General features: G+C 42.3%; 1 protein-coding gene across 1 annotated transcript; it reads left to right on the plus strand.

Annotated features, from left to right (window-relative positions):
• Positions 1–413: 413 nt before the first annotated feature.
• FKBP14 (FKBP prolyl isomerase 14) lies at positions 414–10,586 on the plus strand. Its single transcript, XM_048302610.1, has 4 exons — positions 414–726; positions 3,353–3,504; positions 6,215–6,342; positions 7,644–10,586. Exons 1-4 carry the CDS (start codon positions 527–529, stop codon positions 7,800–7,802), a joined length of 639 nt encoding a protein of 212 aa, XP_048158567.1. The 5' UTR covers positions 414–526; the 3' UTR covers positions 7,803–10,586.
• Positions 10,587–20,660: the final 10,074 nt, after the last annotated feature.

The following is a 20,660-nucleotide window of genomic DNA, read 5'->3' on the forward strand; positions in this document are numbered from 1 at the left end:
CGCAGGGCGCGCCGCAGCCGCGCAGCCACAGCACGGCCTCGCGGCGCTACGTCAGCGCAACCCGCGCTGTGAATCGCGGCCCGCGTGACCGGCGGGCGCGAGAGGCGGGCGGGGGGCAGGCGCGGAATGCCCAGAGCAGGTGGCCTCTCGCGGCCAATCGGAACGCGCCCTCCCTGCCACCGCCGACCAATCAACGGCCGGCAGAGGCCGGCTCTATTGTGCGTGTGCTCCGCGGGGCTCTCCCGCTCGCCGGCTCTGTGACTTCCCGGAGCGCCCGGCCCGCCCACCTCCCTCGTCTGTCCGGGCCTGTCGATTGGATGAGCTGAGGGACGGACAGGGGCGCGCTCCAATGGGCGGCAGCCCCTCCTGAGCTCGCCCTGCGCAGAGCCAATCAGAGCGCGCACCGCCGGTGCCGGGCCGTCGGGAGCCGGGGGCTGGCAGCCGTGCGCGCCGCTGCCACGTCGGACGGACCGGCCGGGCTCGGGGCGCGGGATGGCGGCACGGTGAGAGCAGCGCGGCGGGGGCGATGGCGCTGCTGCTGTGCTCCGCCCTGCTGTGCGCGGCGCTGGGCTGCGCGGGCGCGGCGCTGATCCCCCCCGCAGCCGACGTGAAGGTGGAGGTGCTGCACAAGCCGTTCCTCTGCCACAGGAAGACCAAGTGGGGGGACATGATGCTGGTTCACTACGAGGGCTTCTTGGAGAGGGACGGCTCCATGTTTCACTCGACGTAAGTGAGCAGCGCGTCTTCTTCGAGCGAGCTGTTGGCTGAGCTTGCGTGGGGAAATATATATGTATATAAAATAGAATCATAAAATGGCTTGAGTTGGAAGTGACCTTAAAGATTCCTTGACTCTTCCACTAGACCAAGTTGCTCAGAGCCCCATCCGACGTGCCCTTGAACGCTGCCCAGGTTGCTCAGAGCCCCATCCAACCTGGCCTTGAACACCTCCAGGAGTGGGTCATCAACAGCTTCCCTGGGCAGCCTGTTCCAGTGGCTTGCCACCCTCACAGTAACGAATTTCTTTCTAATACCTAATCTGAACCTACTCTCAGTTTAAAGCCATCACTCCCTGTTCTGTCACTATATGCCCTTTTAAATAGTCTCTCTCTATCTCTTCTGTAGGCTCCTTTGAGGTACTGGAAAGGTGCAATTAGGTCATCCTGGAGTTTTCTCTTTACCAGGCTGAACAGTCCCAATTCTCTCAGTCTTTCCTCCTAGGAGAGGTGCTGCTCCGTCCCTCTAATAATGTTGGTGCGCCTTCTCTGGACTCGCTCCTTTATCTATATATAAAAATAGATTTATTTATTTTAATATAGATGATCTCTTTTGCTCGTGCTTTCCTGAATCCAGACTTCTCACAGGGGTCTGCAACCCATCTGCGAAGTAGCTCTGTGAGGGTTTTTTTTTTCAGGGGCAAGTGTTTTGTTTTGGTTTTTTTTCACTCCTCCCTCCCCAGACGCCCCAAACTTGCGTTTACTTGTGTGCAAGGAAGCAAAAGCAATGCATGAATGTCTTATTTGGTTTTGGATAAAAGAGTTTAAATAACACTGCATAAACTTGTCATTGGGGCCCCTCCCACTGCCACCTGTTCTCAGAAAGTTTGGTGTGAAGAACTGTCTCACAATGCTGTTCAAGACGAACGCCAACAGTAAGGCTTATCTCCCTTCCCAAGGTAATAAAATAAATCTTACTTAGCCTTTGTTTTCTGGTCAGTCTGTAGGAAGTAGAGCCATGTGGCGTTCCTTAAAAGATGGGGATGTTATGCACGGAGCACCTCTCCTCGGTGGAAAGGTTGAGAGAACTGGGATTGTTCAGCCTGGAAAAGAGAAGGCTTTCAGGTGACCTAATTGTGCCTATCCAGTGCCTCAAGAAAGATGGGAGGGAGACTTTTTGCAAGGGCATGTAGTGACAGAACAAGGGAGAATGGCTTCAAACTTAGAGAGTGCAGGTTTAGATTAGGTTATTAGAAAGAAATTCTTGACTGTGAGGGTGGTGAGACGGCTGCCCAGGGAAGTTGTTGAGGATCCATTCCTGGAGGTGTTCAAGGCCAGGCTGGAAGGGGCTCTGGGCAACCTGGTCTAACTGAAGGTGTATCTGCCCATGGCAGGGGGATTGGAACTGGGTGGTCTTTAAGGTCCCTTCCAATCCAAACCGTTCTGTGATTCTGTGATTTAGGTGCAGGTTTTGGTATGTGATCTCAGCTTTTTAATAGGTCTTGTGCTATGCATGAATTTGTTTGGTTTCTAAAGCAAACCATTAATTTAAAAAAAAAAAAAAGTTACATGCGTCCTTCGACTACCGGCAGCACAATCACAGCTTTTCATTATTCTTTACCTGCCCCTGACCAGACAAGTCAACATACCAGAGCCACAGAAATGCAAATAGGAGGAAGAGCCAGAAATTCTACGGAGTCTAAGAGCCTGCAACGACTTGCTAATGCTGGATGTCCTGTAAAACATCAACGAAGTGTTAATAGTGGGAGACAGCAAAATACTCAAGTCTCTGCAGGCTGCCTGAAGGCTACTTTTGTATATTTAAAAAAAAAAGACAATTTTGCATGTTTATGCTCTTGTAGATGATTCAACTAAAATCTCACTAATTTTCTCTTGTAGTTAACTTGCCTCTCTAAAAGGACTTCTAGTGACACTCTAAAGTTTTTGCTGCTGACTAACTTCTGTAAGTGTTCTGTTTTCTTCTTAAACACCTTTCCTGCATGACTAGTAAATAGAGCTTTTAAATTCCTTGTCTGTTAGTAGAGTGAAAGTAGTCCGGGTTGTACCACCTGGTTAAATCAGGAAAGGGTTTTTTCTCCCTGATGTAAAGTTGAATGTTTTGCATGCGTTTGTTTCTGTTTTTTTCTAGACTGTTATATAGTTGTTTAGTTTTGGGGTTTTTTTCCCTAATGGCTTCTTTTGAAAGAGATGTGGCTGATTCTTCTAAGCATGTTAGATTTATATTGCTATCATGGCCATGCTGGTCTGTGATATGCAATTTACCGAAGTTTGTAGATGGCTTTGACTATAGATTTTTAAGAAAAATGCTTTTCTACTCTGATCAGTTTCCAAGTGGAAGTAGGTGATCAGGGAAGTGAAGGTGGAGATCCGGGTTGATTGGTGTTGTCATAAACACACCAGGTAAATGTTGTTTTATTTCTTTCCACTTCTCAAGGAACCTTGTCATGCAAAGCATAAGTTTTAAAGACTTTGAAAGTGTAAGTCTTGCATTTTACAGATGTCAAGGTACCGAGTAGTGCTGTGTTTTTAACTAGATATTTACATTATGAGCATATTCCCTCTGCCTTTTGTGGAACTTGATGCTTAAATATGAAGTGTTTTATTCCTTTCTTTTCCAGTCACAAGCATAACAATGGTCAACCTATGTGGTTTACACTTGGCATAAGGGAAGCTCTCAAAGGCTGGGACAGAGGTTTGAAGGACATGTGTGTGGGAGAGAAGCGGAAGCTAACTATTCCACCAGCCCTTGCTTATGGAAAAGAAGGGAAAGGTAAAACATGTGAAGCCCTTTCCTTGCTCTAATTGTTTCTATTCTCTGTATTTTACTGTTATTCTAGGGCTAAGAGGTTAGCAAGCTTTCAAGCTTTCCAGTTTGATTCTGTTAAAGAAGAAAAATTGAGGGAGTTGGGTGCTCTTTCTCATAAATTTGTTTTCTGCAGTAATATCCATTAAGTGGCTATGTGGTGAATGCAGGAAAAAAACCCCAGAAACTGATGGTAGCTGCTGTGCTGTATGTTCTAAATGTCTTTTCTGTTAGTGCTGTGCCCAGCAGTTCCCTGCGTCTTCTTTTTTTTTTAGTTTGTTTTTTTTTCTCCCTTCTTTTACAGTCAAGTGGAGGTGGTTGCTTAGGTAACAGTTGGCTTTTTGGCTGTTGGATCTGTTTTTGTGCTAATACTTCATGAATGTGCATGTGCAAGCCTCATTCTTGCTTGCAGGTTTCTTTTAGAACCTTGTACTACTGCCCAGCCGGTTCTTGGATGATACAATGAAAAGTCACTGTTTATTTCTCCCTATAGAGACATTAATTCTTTCCCTCTTAGAGCTGTTTTCCGTTTGGGCAGTGGTCCCTGTTATCCACAGTAAGATGTGTAGGTGCATGGGCATGTTGTCATGTTGTCACCTACTGAAAATGCACTGACTGCTGTGCAGACAGATATAAACATCCTTTGTAGAGTTTACTCAACCTGTCTACTACTGAGGGTGTTTGGGGCTTTTCTTTTCAAGTATTTCCAGATTCTTATAACGGGAGGGCCAGATTTGGAATATGCAGTTGCTTAAGTGGCAGCTTGAATGGTTCTGTTTCTGCTTTATGGGATTTGTTTTAGTTAACTTATTTTGAGCAATTATTATGAATATCTATGTCATGACAAGAGTTGCAACAAATGACCTACGGTAGTGCAAGGTTCCAAAGCAGAAGGGATGAATGTCTAGGAACATATAGTCTATCCTGCTAATGTTCTCTCCCATCACTATGAGACTGTTTGGGAGTGAGGACTGTGTGCAGTTCTGTACCTTCTGGCAAGCAGGGCTGCACATAGGCTTTGGACTCCATATTACCTCATGCTAGGTAGTATTCATGCATACAGCATACTTCATACCTTCCTCTCTTGAATGTACCAGTTTAACACATTTTTCTAGAAGCTCTGCTTCAGCGTTCAAGATACAGTATTAGAAGTAATCGTGTTTCTAGTAGGGAACGGGAACATGCGGTTGTCATTTATTTGTCTTTATGCAGGGAACAGCTGTACATTTTTCCACAAAAAGATATGAAATGCTGCAGTGCTCATGTAGTCATCAGCCCTAATTGTTTGATTAATATGTAAAGCACTGAAGTTGTCCTTCAAAGACTTGCAAGCCTCACCTTGGTGTTTAGTGCAAGAAGGTTAAACAGCTAAACACTGCTAACTGCTGTAAGAAATTACGTGCTTTAGGAAGACTTTGAAGTATTTGGCCATAATTATGTTGCTGTTTTCAAATTATGCCCTTGAAGACAGAATCATTTCATTTTCTTCATGCTTTCTCTGAATGCACATAATTTCAGTAGCCTCCCACCTTGGTTGCTGTCTGACTCATTATTTGAGTCAGATGCCTTTTTCTGTAACACTCAAAAAATTACCTGTGTTCCAAACCCTAAACAGGGCACTATGCCCTGTGTTTCCAGAAGATTCTGCATGTTTATCATCCCAGAAATCTAAAAGCCCATTGGTTATTGCAGTTCAGGGTATATTTAACACCATAGCTCCAAACTAATAGATGTGGATTATTTTTTCCCTGTTTTCTCAAGGCAAAGAAATAGTTTTTGGGGTGCTGCCATCCAGTATAGAGATATATTTGGTCCTATTCAACCTTTCTGTATAAAGGAGCAAAGTGATGTGCTAAAAGGTCTTTGACAGTAGCTTCAGCCATCAGCATGAGGGCATATTGCATCTCTGTGAAAGCCAATGCCTGATAAACTGAAATCCTCGAGGTGTGGTGGCGTGGGGGAGTGGTCTGTGGCACTATTAGGAAGTTACTGGTCTGTTCACCTACATCAAAAACGATGTAGTGATAACACATGCTTTGTGATTAGGTTTGGGTACTTAGTTTCTGCTGTGTGTTTGGAAATAGCTCAGTACTTTGTGCACCGAGTCCAGAGACTGCTGTGGGAGACCAACATTGTCACTACCCTTCTGTCCTTCTCTGCAAAAGAGTTTTTCCCTGTGGCAGAACAGCAGATACAAGGTATCAGTTGGCAGTGGAGAGGAATTTCGAGACTGACGGGGTAATGGTGTACTGGGAGTACTAAATTCTCCCTTCTTGCTGCCCTGTCCGTTAGTCTTGGCTGTAGCCTGTCTGACTGTACAGTCTCTTTTATTGTTTTCCAGTTTATCTGGCTCTGGCCATGAAAGAAAGAAGATTCAAGAATGTTGTTTGATAAACTTGTGATGGTAATTGCTGAATAAGAGCTTGCATCAACACCTACTAGTCTCCAACAAAACTAGTTGCATCTAAAGCTGCATATATGCTGTAAGGGCTGCTCCGAGTCCAGGCTGCAGGCTGAAATGGTTGAGGTCATCACTGTTAGAGATACTTATCCTTGCTAGTTCAAACTGTAGGATGCTTTGAAATGACCAGGATTACTGGAACATTTCTCTGACACATACGGCTTTTATATGGCATTGAATATATAGTTGGTTTTAACTTTTCTCCATTTTGGGCAGGAAAAATTCCACCTGAGAGCACACTGATTTTCAACATTGACCTTCTAGAAATTAGAAATGGACCAAGGTCTCATGAGTCATTCCAAGAGATGGATCTTAATGATGACTGGAAACTATCCAAGCAAGAGGTGAGTGGATTATCCTTCTCTTGTGAGCAAATCTAACAGGATGGGAGAGTGAAAAAGAATGCACATCTATGCTGCACTGCTCTGAGCCTTGCATCCTAGTGAAAATTCCAGACTGGAGGTTCAAAAGGAGCCTTGGTAAGCTGAGGATAGGCATGTGACTCATGTGTGCCGCATGCTTATGGAAGACTTGGATAAAATAAAGCATCTTAGGAATAAAACCAGACTTCGGGGCTTTTTGGATTTAATTGCTGATTTATTAATAAACTGGAATTTCTTCTGCTGTAGGGCAGTCCTGTTTCATAGCATTCACTCTGTGAAGGACATGTATTCAGCATTATTCACCATCTGCTTGCCTCTTATTTTCAGTCTTCTGATTCTCCAGTGTGCAAAAGTGATCCATGAGAAGTTAGTATAAACCACTGAGTTCTTTTTGATTTGCATCTGGTACAGTTTACAAGACCCAGAAGGCTAATTAATCATTTGTACTATGCATCACACAGTGTCAGTGTGTGTAATGTCTGTGTATTAGGAATGTAAGCAATAACCTTGACAAATCCCAGAGAGTGAAATGACTAAAACAGACCCGAAACATGGCCCATGGTTCTTACATGAGTGGTATCTGTTTAATAGATGAGTATGTTGGTGTTGTTGTTTTTGTAGAAGGCTCTGCAATTCATAACACTTGGGATCTCCGTAAGTTAAACCTTAAAAACTTAGTAAAAACAATCTGATGTCGTTGAAAACACTGCTTAGCATTAATATCTAGCTTAATGTAAGTAAGTGTTCCAGTGGTCTGTTTAACCTGCCTTGGCTCTTTGTCCTTCAGAATTTTGAGATGTCTAGAAATCTTTTAAAGTATTTCCCACTGGAGCAGCAAACACTGAGATTATGGACAGATTTATGTATATATTTGGGGTGGCTGTTTATATGTACTGGGTTGTCAGGGTGCTGGAATGTGGAAAAGTTGTCTCTGACCAATTGGTAGCTAATAACTTCTGCCCAGCTGTTTGTACTTTACTGTATAGACATCAGAAGACAGGCTGTCCTGGCTCATTTTTTCAGTCAGATACCATAAAGGTAGGCAACAGCTTTGCTAGTTTTACTGTCACTTCTACCACTAAAGACTCTTCACTCCAAGGGACTGCAGAATCTGTTAGACAAGTATTATTCTGTCAGTGGCATAGGAGGAGGGTATCTGTTACCTAATACCACCATCCTGAACATAGCATCCCTCTGTTATCCTGCAGTAATCAATTCTTTCGTAAGTCTGAAAATGTTCACTCTCACCTTTTGTCTAATAGGTGAAAATTTACTTGAAGAAAGAATTCGAAAAGCATGGAGCAGTGGTAAATGACACCCAGCATGATGCTTTGGTTGAAGACATATTTGATAAAGAAGATGAAGACAGTGATGGGTTTATATCTGCAAGGGAATTTACATACAAGCATGATGAACTGTAGAAAAGGGTGGCATAATTTTTTTTGACACAAATAGTGGTGACTTAGACTGTCTGATTCTCGTGTCATCTTAATTCTGTGTTTTGGAGTTGAGAATTGCTGTTGGCAAAGAAACACTTTCTTTATAGAAAAGAGATTTTCTCTTCATTATGTACAAATGTTTTAAAGTATTTTAAAGTGTGAAAATGTACTCCTTCTATAGCAAAGACTTGTACATCAGTGTTTTTTAAATTTTGTATTAAATTATTTTTCAGAAATGAAACAAACTTTCCAGTTACCAAGCATAAAAATCAAAATCCAGTTCAGTGACTTTCTGTGATTTGTTTGTGTGCCAAGATCACTTTCAGCAGCTACCTTATGTATAACTTGTAGTCTGTGGCCTAATTACTTGACCTTCCTTCTTGTGTGTCACTGCTTAAAAAGCAGTGTGCTGACCTTGGGTTTTTTTTCCAGATTTTTAAAAGATGTAGTAGAAGGCATCAGCATCTCTTTATACAGCTGAGAAACTGATACAAAGCTGAATGAGAAGAATGGTTATAGTGTGCTGATCTTGCCCTTCTAAAGGGAGAGTGTTACCATCCATGGCAATAATTGTCTGCATTTTTTGTTAAATTTTGTGAACAAAGCAGGAGTTAAATGTCAGACTTTCACTTCTACTGCCAGCAACATTCTAGGAAATGTCTGTAGTTTGGAAAGCAGCAAGTTGTGCTGCAGTGCAGAGGTGGTGTCCTTTAAATGTACACATGCATTTGTTTTGAAACTCAGACTTAGCATTCATCAGAAAAGATCATGCCTTTCTCTCACAGTTTGAGGGGGATATTGAGCAGAATACTACAAGTGTGAAGTTTTTCCTCTTGCAGAAGGGAGAGTGTACTGACAGGAGCATCAGTATGGTCTGAAGAACAGTTTCCATGGGCTTGTCTGCTATGCAGCTGCGTGAGTCGCAGAACTTGTTTCATTGCCCCTTTGCAGCATTTTTCACAAGTAGCACACAAGTGATAAGAATTTTAAATAATAAAATGGAGTTTTAGAAAAATAAAGGTGTGAGGTAAATGTTATGGTGCTGTGTCTACAGAGGTGGAGATCATTAGGATTTCAAACACAAAATTGGAGTTCAAAGAGGAGAGGAAGAAATTTTTGGAGAGGAAGAAATATTTTTGCAATTGTCCATGGTTTCTTAAATGAGAGGGCAAGGTATCTCAGGGACAGAATTTATTCTGACATCAGTAACCTATGGGTCTATGAACACAGCATTGTACTATGTTGCCCAAAGCTATGTAAGGACGCGAAGCAAATCCAGTTGTATGAAACCGAGATTGCTGCATTGCACTGACCCTTAACTACCGCAAGCTGAGACTGCATTCAAGGTTCTCAGTGCTGTGGGTGAGTTAGATGTTTCCCTGCCACCTAGTGTTGCAGTTGAGGATTCGAAGACTGCTTCATTAAACTGAGTTCAGCCGCAGAGGGGCATTTAGAGATGCCTGTCAATAGTGACTGTTGAGAGGGAAGAGGAAAGTTGTAGGTGAAGGTGAGCAGCGTTGGGCTGTTCTGTTTTGGTTTTCTTCCAGCATCTGGCATTTTGTGGGTGGTGTTCTAAGTGACAGGGAATTGTAGCCGTGCATTTTGTTTTCAGTAACCTTAGATCTTTTTCCTCAGTAATGCTGTCTGCTTTTCTTGAACCCAGTAACACTTGTGCTTTTACGGCAGTGAGTTTCACAGTAAAATAGTGTAGGAAAATGTTTCCCTTCTGTTTTAGGCTCATTTCCTGCTCTTACTCTTTTATCGTGAAGAAATAATGAATAGTCATTACCTATTTAGCTCTTCTGACTGGTCTTGGTTTTGCACATTGATGTTTTTTCCCATCACTTAGGAAAATCAAGCTTGCCTGACTTCAGCTTGCACAAGGTTGGTTGCATGTTCTGTGCTGGCTGTCTTGATTTCCCCTACAGGCTCCAGAGCACTGGGCACCTGTGGGCAGCTCAGTACACGTGTGTTGTTTATCTTGTGCTGGGATAGCTACCTTATCAAACAGTGTCCTGTCTTTCTCTGTTGACTGTGTGGGGAACGTAGACAATTTGTATAGCCTAGGCCAAGGGGGGCTAATAGCTGTGAAGCTGATCTTTAAGCTGGTTGTGCCTGCATGTGGGAACTGTCAGGTACCCAACCAACCGAATGGGAAATACTGTGTGTGTGTGTGCTGCTGGGAAGAGCAGAACTGAGACTTACCTTGGGTCTGTGAGGGTTTTAGATCATTGTTTGCAGGGTTTAGCATGTTCTCAAAACATCTGGCTGGGGAATGAAAGCATAAAAGCATGGGATAAAATTTGCCCATGTTACTGACCTAATACATTAAAAGTTAAGATTAAATAATGGGGTGCCAATATGTGACTCCAGTTAGGGCCAATTGTTGTTTCTTTTATATTAAGTAGGAGTTTATAGTCAGTGACTGCTGTGAAATGTATATAGGCATTATCTTCTGCTTGGATTTTTAAAGCATTTCATAAAAATAAACTTTTAGTGAATGTGTAGTTACTTGTTAATGCCAGCAGAGTGTTAAAGCTGCAAGACCAAGATGCTTTATTTGTTGTTGTGTATAGGTTTATGCCAAATGAGAGCATGGGTTTTGTTCTTAATAATTTTCTTGAGAGCTGTGTTAAATTCTGAAGTTGAACTGAAAATGTTTTTTAAAAGTGCAGAACCAGCAGCAGATTTGAGAAGTCACTTCAACTTGATTATCATTTGCTATTGTTAAAGTCCTCCTGTGAAGATGAAAGGCTTTCCTAGGTAGAAGTAGCACTGCCTGTTTTAACTTCAATTGCATTTGCTTGTTAATCCACAGGGCAAACTGCTGGAGTGCCGGCAGGAGCCAGCCAACAACCTCCAGGACACCAGAGGCAGGCAGCTGCCTGTCCCCTGACGTGGAGAGGAGTATTGGAACTTCAGTGGCATTCAGGAGTGTTTCGGCTGGCTTGTGTGTGAAGTGCAAGGTGTATTTCCCCTGAAGAAACAAACCCTCACTGCATATCTGTAGAACATGGCACTTGAAAAAGTGGAGAGGGTTCAAAACAGACCACTCTGCTCCTGCATCTTACAGCCTTCTTCAAACATTTCTTGTTGGTTTGTGGTTATTTAGGAAAATATATAGTGATGTTTTTTAGAACTGCAGCCTGTCAATCACAGCCAGTATCTAACAATTACAGTGGGAGTTGCTGCCTTCTGTAGGTACAGAAGAAGCCTTCAGAGCACATTTTATTTGAAAATTCTTGACATGCAATGCAATGACACAAGAAAGCTTTTGGCAAAGCTTCAGGAATGGTGCTTTAGTCTGAAATGTTTTTTAAAGTTTTCTTTTTTGAGATAAACTGACAAGGCAAACAGTGGTGGAAGTGAGCAAATCACTTTACATCTTTTCAGTACCTTATGTCATAGAATTATAGAATCATGTATGTTGGAAAAGACCCTTAAGATCATCCAATCCAACTGTTAACCCAGCACTAGCACGTCCACCACTCAGTCATGTCCAAGTGCCACATCTACATGTCTTTTGACTACCTGCAGGTATTTCAGTGGTTCCTCCACCACAATCCTGGGTGATCTTCCCCCATGCTTGACAATCCTTTCCATGAAGAATTTTTGCCTAACATCCAATCTAAACCTCCCCTAGTACAACTTGAGGATGTTTCCTTTTGTCCCGTGCCTTGTCACTTGGGAGAAAAAGTCTACCCTCACCTCGCTACAACCTCGTCAGTAAGCTGTAGAGAGTGATAAGGTTTTCCCCCTCAGCCTCCTTTTCTCTAGGCTAAACACTCCCAGCTCCCTCAGCCACTCCTCATCAGACTTGTGCTCCAGACCCCTGAGCAGCTTCCTTCCCTTTTCTGGATGCACTCCAGCACTTCAGTGTCTTCTAGTGAGAGGCCCAAAACTGAACATGGGATTTGAGCTGCAGCTTCACCAGTGCTGAGTACAGGGGGGACAATCACTGCCCTCATCCTGCTGCCCACACTACTGCTGAAACAGGTCAGGCTGCTATTGGCCTATTTGGCCACCTGGGCTCACTCTTGGCTCAGGTTCAGCTGCTGTCAACCAGCATCCCCAGGTCCTTTTCTGCAGGGGAGCTTTCCAGGCACTCTGCCCCAGCCTGTAGCACTGCCTGGGGTTGATGTGACCCAGCACTTGGCCTTGTTGAACCTCGTACAGTTGGACTCAGACCATTGATCCAGCCTGTCCAGATCCCTCTAGAGTATGTCCTTGTGCTGCCAGGAATATCCCAAATACAGAGTGTTTTGGTATTTTGGTGAGTAAGGTATGTTACAGAGTCATAAAATTGCAGTGTTAAGTACATATAGAACAAATTGCTGCCATAATTTCTTCTTCGTGATATCTTCAATGAAAGTCATACATAGTTGGTTTCCGGAGTACTTCAGTGTAAAAAATAGATTGTACAGGTCAGCCCTTAAATTACCTTTGTCATACATGTTCCCCACATCCCATTGTTTATGCTGTTAGATAGAAGGTGTTCTATCCCTTGATCCAGAAATCCTAGTTTCAGATGCAGGTGGGTATCAGCCCGGGCGGCTGTCTTGCTGTGATATTGAAGCCACGAGAGAACAGTTTCTTGTGGAGATGTCTCCATAGCATGAGCAAGAGAGACTCCTCCCTAAGTGAACTGAAAAAGATTATTATAGAGGTGGTAAACTGACTGAAAATCTCAAGGGTTGTCTTTTTACATTGTCAGTGGGAGAAGGGAGAAAGGTGGGGGGAGGAGAAATGTTCTGAAGGTTTAGTCTGGTTTTTTTTTCTTTCTTTTAGGTCTGTTAATAAACTTCTTTATATTCTTTTAAGTTTTGTGCCTGCTTTGCTTTCTCCTAATTCTTATCTCACAGAAGCAAAATAAGTAAGTAATGGATATTTTGAACCTAACCACTACAATTGGGAAAGCTCATTGCTTTGGGGCATTCTGGGAAAAGACACAAAGCTAGGGAAAATGTCAGAGAGAGTGGAATTATGTAGAGTGATGTGGGAAATGCAAAACATTTTATTTCCTTGATCCTTTGGCATCTGCTTACTTGGAAGAAAGAGCACTGGCAGCCACTGATGTAAGGACTGCAAATAATAAGGCTAGTTCCTGATTTGACTTTGATTATAAACCACTCCTTTGGACAGTTCTTATATGGAGTTTAAGGCAAAATTTAAATTCACACTTCCAAGGTCTGTTAAAGAATTTTCAGAATAGGTATGTTAGAGTTTACTTCTTGAAAATACATTGGCCTCATCGTAGAGTTTTTGCAAAAATCCCCAAAACACAGCCCAAAACACACTACCCCAAGCCCTTTAATTTGTCTTCAATGCTGAATTGTTTTTGGTAACAGGAAATAAATAAAAACTGCTTATATTTGTATAATCCTGGATAATTTTAGCTTCTCTTGAAAGTTAATCATAATGCTTACATTCTGTGTCCTAGTTTTCTCCTGGTTCAGAGGAAAAATAACTCTCTGACAAAATAAGGATCTTTCTTTAGCTATACTGCTTCTGTTTTCATGCCTGTGCTTCATTATGTCAACAGTTTCACACAAGAAATATAATTGACAATCTCAGTAGGAGGCTGTTTAGGGACAAGAACATGGTTATCATCTTCCAGCCTGGGGGGGATTCAGATGGAGGCTCCTACTGCATCACATTTCTTCCTCCTGGGAATTTTTATTCCAACAAAATGTTGGTTTACCTAGGGGTTGTATCTGGTCAGAGACCATGCAGTATTTCTGTTGAATGATGTAAAAAAAGAAGGAGCTTGGTTTATCTGAGAAAGTTGCCATGACAGAGGATAGTTTGAAACATGGCAGGTAAATAATTTTTTGCAAATTTTCTGAAGGTCATGTTCCTTGTAGGCTGGAGTTTGTCCAAAGGGATAATTTAAAATCTTTTTTCTTTTTCTTTTTCTTTCCCTTTCCCTTTCCTTTCCTTTCCCTTCCTTTCCTTTCCTTTCCTTTCCTTTCCTTTCCTTTCCTTTCCTTTCCTTTCCTTTCCTTTCCTTTCCTTTCCTTTCCTTTCCTTTCCTTTCCTTTCCTTTCCTTTCCTTTCCTTTCCTTTCCTTTCCTTTCCTTTCCTTTCCTTTCCTTTCCTTTCCTTTCCTTTCCTTTCCTTTCCTTTCCTTTCCTCTTTGCATTTCCATTAGGTAACAAGGACAAACCCACTTTTAAAATATTAGGGTCTGACTGCAGAAATCCAGTGGAGCCAACTCTTCAGAGCTCCCCAAATCCCAGCTATATTTTCCTCTAAAAAAATCTGAGGCTGATGCTAACTACCGTTAAAAGCTGTCTTCATTTTAGATACGATGCTTCTAATTTCTAGTTTGTGTCATGACCTGCATAAGGAGATTAAATGATGCAGGATAATTGATTCCTCATCTGGGAGTCAGGCTGGAAGCATTAAATCAATCCTGTCCTCTTTCATGTTATTGCCATTGAAATTCCTTTAAAGCAGGTATGCTTCCTCTTCTGCCTCTTTCCCCAAATAGTGAACTAGGTAACACCTATTTCTTTTGTGTGCTTGGCCTGCTCTCTCTCTGGAAGTAAATAGCAGAGTTTACCTCTGGTCTCTCTAATCTGCTGGAATATGTCTTTAGAGAATAGGTTTTCATTCCACAAATGCAATGCAAAATGGTTTTGTGTTCATCTCTGGGAATGGGCTCTGTAGGTCTGTAGCTAATGGACTAATTGTAGTTGAAAGGAAATCACAACCTGCTGGATTTTACTCTTAGCAACGCTGACCACAATACTTAAGAGAGACAAGACTGGTGATGTTCCTTCATTTTTACAGAAGGTGAGTGTGGATACAAATATGCAGCTAGCAAGAATTTCTCTTGCTTCTTTCCAGTCCTGTGAGATATTTTTCTCTCTCACGGAAGATATTAGCAGAGTTCGATAAGCTATGAGCACCTGCGACCTTGCAAAGCTTTGTTTATGGTACAGTAGAAAAATATTTTGACAATGGATGTTTTAGGATTTTAGCCAATCACCCCCAAGGGGTGGCTGATCCTTTGGCCAATTAGACTATGAAGAAAAAAAATCTATAAAAGAGTTGTAAAATAATTAAACAAATGAATCTTGCTGCACAATTCTTGCCTGCTGGATTTCTCTTCTCCTCCCTACCACTGCGGGATACCGGGATAGGTGGGAATTTACCTTTGCATCCAGTATCTCAGCCCTTATGTGCCATCATGTCTTCACTGCTGTTGTCACTACCAGCAGCTGGGTTAAATCCTGGGCTTCACATGTTCACATGGCAGACTTGGAGAAAACACCAGGGCCCTTGGGCTGGCAGGGAATAGCAGGGAAGATAAGCAGGGGAATATCTCTCCGTACCGTCCAGTTTTTCTTGGCTGATATCCACACCAAATATGAGGAAGTTTAAAAACTCCTGGGTAATTTATTATTTACATTTCTCTGTTAAAATATGTACATAAGAAATAACATGCAACCAGCATGAAACATACAATACAGTGTGAGCTTCGTAATTTTGCCCATCTATTAACTACTATTTTCCAGTTGAACCTTGTGGATAAGGCCATTTATGTAAACATGGACTGTTTTATGACAGAGACAGTTGTGAACATTTTAGAAAACAGAGTTTTCCAATCCTTTTGGAAGTTCAGGAGCCAAAAGTACTTCTTTTATTTTAGTTAGAAATATTTCTGTTATTAGTGATCTCTTCCCACCTTGCAGCTATCTACCCCTTCCATGAATAAAGAAAATACCTTATACATGGAGAGAGTTTTTTGGAGTCAGAATTCCTTGAAGGCATATTACAAAAAACCAAAACAAAACTCTCCAAGTTTTAAGTCTCCTGAAAAATGGAATACTGGAAAATGCTGCAGCAAAAACATCTGTAGCCCAGGAAGGACATGCCACTGCTCACAGCCCCCAGTGAATGATGTGTGTGGGAGGAGAGAAAAGGTTGCTGACACTGCATAACTTTTAGGAGTACTCAGCAGACCTGTTGCTGTGGTTACTAACCAGAGCCTCCCCTGTATGAGTGCTATTTGCACGGTGCCAGATGGCTGATAAATCCCATTGGGGAATTTGCTGTCCCTTGTGTTACTGTCCGATCTTTTCTCTGAGAGCTATGATTTAATTTACAGCAATTTACACATAGATTATTCAGTCACAACACAATAATATAAGACATAAAACTGCTGCAGGTATGCAGTCACTTTAGTGAACTCCTGTATCACCTGCATAACACCAGAAATGTATTTTGTCTTATGTATTGATGTTCAACTTGTTGCAATTTGATGGATAATGCTGAGAAGAAAAAAAAAACTATGCTTGAATTTTAATGTAATTTTAATAACACAGTTACTGCAGCACATTTATTGCAGAGGGAAGTGAGATGCCTTTTGCAGTTCATTGGCCTGCCACAAGTATTTCTGTGCAGGCAGCATCAAAACCATGAAGCATAGATGAAGATTAAAGAGGCTCATTGCATAAGAAAGTAATGCTGTTGCCTCTGTATTTTCTGCTGCTTTGGTGTCATTACTGCCTTACCCTCTCAGGATGACAGTCCACCTGCCTGGACTATTTATTATTATGAGTCTTAAGCTATTGTCAAGTGCTTTAGCCTTGTTGTTACAAGTGAGGTTCTAACACATTAAAAAACCCCAATATTAATAAATGTGTCTTGTGGTACTTTTTTAGAGTTACAAACATAAATATGCTGTCCCAGATTTCTGTGAATTAAAAAAAGGAAAATGACAAAATTTATGAAAACAAAGCAAGAGACTGATGATTTTTTGATACAACATTACTCCAGAAGTAGGCAACTTTTTGACTGGGCAATGGAGCAGCTTGGTTGTGTGGTTCAGTGCTGTTGTGCCTAACAGGTTTCTAGACACTGAGAGTAACTACAGCATGCCCAGAGTCCTTGCAGCATCCTGTCCCTGTCACACTGAGGAGTTGTGTTCTGTTATGTCACTTGTGTAATGGGGATATGAATCACCTTCTGTGGTGCATGAGTAAGAGCTCAGCATCTAAGCCTGCCGTTGTGCCTACAATTGCATTTTATGTACAGCTGCAGCCATTTCCATAGATTAATCTTCAATGGTATAATTGGATAAGGAGGCTGCAGCCAGGATTTCTCCTATCTTTTTCATTTTGAACATTCACAGAGCTCAGCAAGCGACATCTTTATTTTACATCATAATCTAGCACCTGCCGTCCTTTTTCTTTGTTGTGGATGGAAGCCACTTTTAGTGTGGGAGAATTACTCTCAGTTCTCTGGTCCAGTCTTCTGACTATATTAAAATAGTCAAAACAGAAACTCCTAAGTGCCATTGATACTTCTTGCTCTTTAGGTTCAGTCTATGACATCAGCTGAATTTATTGGCCGATGGTGTAACTATTATCTAGGGTCTCACAGGCATTTTCAATGTTACTAACTCTGCTGTATATATGAAGCTCTTTTCTTCCTGTAACTGACTGTAAGAGGAATAATTTAAATTTAGTGGGATGCCTTCGTGGGTATAGGCTTAGAATTCTTCTTAGCAATCAAGTACATTTCTTCTGAACAACCCGAGTTCATCTGATTTTTAGGTAGTCCAAATCAGTGTTCCACCAGGAAGAACATGACTAAGATGGTGGCTTGAAATGACAAAAATGAATACCAACAAAAAGGTTTTCTTGACTGTACTACCCTTCCAGCAAAATCTATCATTTTAAGCCTTTTAATATAATTTCAAACCTTAGATAGTATTTTCTACCATCTACATTAAGTCAACTTCTCTCCTCCTAAACACAGTTTACTGAGAAAATTAGTTACATCCGTTGTATGCCTGCATTGCTGCTGTTTTGAACTTGTGGAGGAAAGTATTTTGGAAATGATGAAATAAAGACTAGTGCTGCAGTGTCTCGATGATTTTGGGGTACTAGTTCTGCTGAACTAGCTTTGATCTCCAGCTAAGTAGATATTTAAAGAAAACAAAAAACCCACTGTTAACTTAAGCTGTATATTGCAGCGTCTGCCTTTTGTTCTCTTCCCTTCACATACAAAACATGGAAAAACATTCTTTAAATTATCTTTTCTAAAGATGTGTCCTTCCTGCCCTCCTTCTTTGATTTTGCATCCCATTGGAAACCAATCTTTTACAGGAGGAAAAAAAATTTATAAAAGCCATACATTCTGCTATTATGTTTTTAAAGAGGAAATAATCAGATAAGCATTGTGGCTTTGTCCTAATTATTATAATTTTGTATTTTCTGTTTACACAGTAATCTCCATTGAGAGATTTTAAAGATGCAGCTCTGAGAAAATGTTCTCCCTGTTTCATGTGTGAGGTAATTTAATTACTGTGAGGCTGCAAGATTTATCCAAACCAAAGCAGCAAGCTTATAGCAGAGTAACATACACCCCAAGGCTCTCTCAATTCCCAGTACTGTGCTCTAACCCCTCATCCTTGCTGCTTTACACAGTTCATGACAGCTTACACAGAAAGGAAGCATCAAGGATTTCTGTGTTGACAGTATGTAATCATTCTGTAGACAGTCTAATAATTCTTAGGTAGATTATACTCAGCCATGATCATCTCCAGTGTAATTAGAGAAGAGACTTAGTCATCTAAGTGAGCATAATATAGGTAATATAAGTGGCGTGTTATAGGATATAATCTAAACCCTTTTCTAAATTGCACCTGCTCTTTTCATCAGCTGTCTTTCTGATTCTAAGAAGCAAGCTGCCTGTGATGCAGTTCATCCTTGATGTAACTCCAGAGCAAGGAATTTGAGTTGTTATGTTCAACTAAAATTATTACAATTAAACTGGTATAAAGTCCTGACCTTTTCAGTGACTCAGATCACCTTTCAGTTACACACTTAAGCAGGAGATATACAGTCTTTTCTTTTTCTGTGGTAAAACACATTGAAATGTAATTCTGATGACAGCAAAACTGATAGCAGAGGAAAACCAAGGTCTTGCTTAAAATACATAATGGAAACTCTTAAGAGTATGAAGGGCTCCATTTGCTAATGATTAGCCCTGCTTTTTAATCAAAAGCATCAAGCCTAAGTAATGACTTCTAAATTAGACCCTATTCAGGTTACTGACATACCCCCAGAAGCTGCAGTGCCACAGTATTTCACATTCACTGAGACTGGGAACAGCAAACTATTTTCTCTCTTAGTTATATAATGGGGCCGCAACTTTTGGTCTGCATTGAAGTTTGACAGCAACAGTGTCCAAAGCTTATCCACAGTTTCTGAACACATGTAGACCTATGGTGTTGTTTGTGGTGATGAGAGGAAATTCTTTTCAGTGCATATGGTTTCAGAATTTTTCCTTCTATATTTTCTTTTAATGTAGTGTCACATATGCAGATTCTGTCTGGCTTTTTGTTTTTTCTTTCGCCAGGTTACTAAAACAGATCGTCTGATCTAATAGGCAGTGTGATATTTAAGCATTACTGCAGTACCAACCTAACATACTTGCTTCTTTCTGCTCTCATGGTGAATTACTCTAGCTTTTAAGGCTCTTTTATCTCTCTACTGGCTTGTCCTTGCCTCTCTGACCTTTTCTCCTGCCTCCTTTTAACCTTCCTGTCTTCCATCAAACATACTTGGCAGTCTCTTCTGCACATTAAATGTCTGGTTTAAGGCTGGAATTGGTGGAATGTGCAGCCAGGTTCTTCTTCTCCTTGAAGACAGAAATAGAAACATAAAGGTGCTGCCTTATACCAGCACCATGTAACCATACGTGTTAGACCATATTTAGCAGTTTAACCATTTGTGCAGGGACTTGCATGATTTTACTTAGCAGTGAAAGTATTTTCACCTCTGTATGGAGGCACAGGTTGTGTGCTGAGGATGGAGTGCAGAGGACAGCCCCATTTGGGCAGGTTTGGCAAAGAGAGCAGGCCATCTGCCCCACATGCCATGGCTGAGGGATGCTGTGCTGTGAATGAGGCCTCAAATGGATGGCGGGTGCTGCCTTGCTTTGGGCCTGGTGGTGCTGGTGCTGCTGCACCCAAAGAGCTGAGAGGTCCCTGGGGGTTCAGCTGCTGGCGGAGTAGGAGCCCACTGTGACACTTCACATGCAGCAGCAGAGAAGTCCTCAGTCATCAATCACAGAATCAACGTGATTGGACAAAAGTTGTAAAAGACCTCCAAGATCATCGGGCCCAACATCTGACCGATCACCACCTTATCAACTAGACCATGGCACTAAGTGCCAGCCCAGTTGCTTCTTGAACACCTTCAGGGATGGTGACTTCACCACCTCCCTGGGCAGCCTATTCCAGTCCTTAACAACCCTTTCCTTGAGGAAACTCCTCCTGATGAGGTCATCTCCTCATCTTTGCAAAGTTTGGAGAACTCCTTACGCAGCGGTTTGACCGGTTAATGAGGTAGCAGCCATATTTTAAAACACCTGCTTCACTTCCTAGACTTACTCTCTGTGTGAGACAGAGGAACACAAGCTGACCGTAGGACTAAAACTGAATAAAAAAGCCCCTTCTCTTCCAACACCTAAAGAGACGGGCACGTTTATGCCCGCTCTTGGTCCTCAAGACGGGCTGAGGGACGACGCCAAATGCTGATGCCTCTCCGCAGCACCACAGAATGGGTCAGGTGGGAAGGGAGCACCGTGCGGCATCTGGTCCAGCCTCCGTGCTCAAGCAGGGTCATCCCAAAGCACGCGGCACGGGCTCGTGTCCAGACGGCTCTTGAGTATCTCCGGTGCGGGAGACGCCGCAGCCGCTCGGGCCGGGGCCGCAGCACGCCCGGGGCCGGGGCCGCGCCCTCCGCCGCCGCCGCCGGCCGGGACTCGCGCGCGGAGCGTGCGGCGGCGGCTGCGCGCGCAGGGGGCGGGGCCCGGGGT

This window comes from Corvus hawaiiensis, chromosome 1 (genome assembly GCF_020740725.1).
Source record: "Corvus hawaiiensis isolate bCorHaw1 chromosome 1, bCorHaw1.pri.cur, whole genome shotgun sequence".
Classification (NCBI taxonomy): Eukaryota; Metazoa; Chordata; class Aves; order Passeriformes; family Corvidae; genus Corvus; species Corvus hawaiiensis.

Excerpts from the sequence above, each read along its gene's own strand:
- FKBP14 (XM_048302610.1), top strand. The coding sequence starts at position 527 with ATGGCGCTGCTGCTGTGCTCCGCCCTGCTGTGCGCGGCGCTGGGCTGC. Across the intron at positions 727-3,352 it reads GGCTCCATGTTTCACTCGAC|TCACAAGCATAACAATGGTC; the intron begins GTAAGTGAGCAG and ends TTTCTTTTCCAG. Across the intron at positions 3,505-6,214 it reads TTATGGAAAAGAAGGGAAAG|GAAAAATTCCACCTGAGAGC; the intron begins GTAAAACATGTG and ends CATTTTGGGCAG.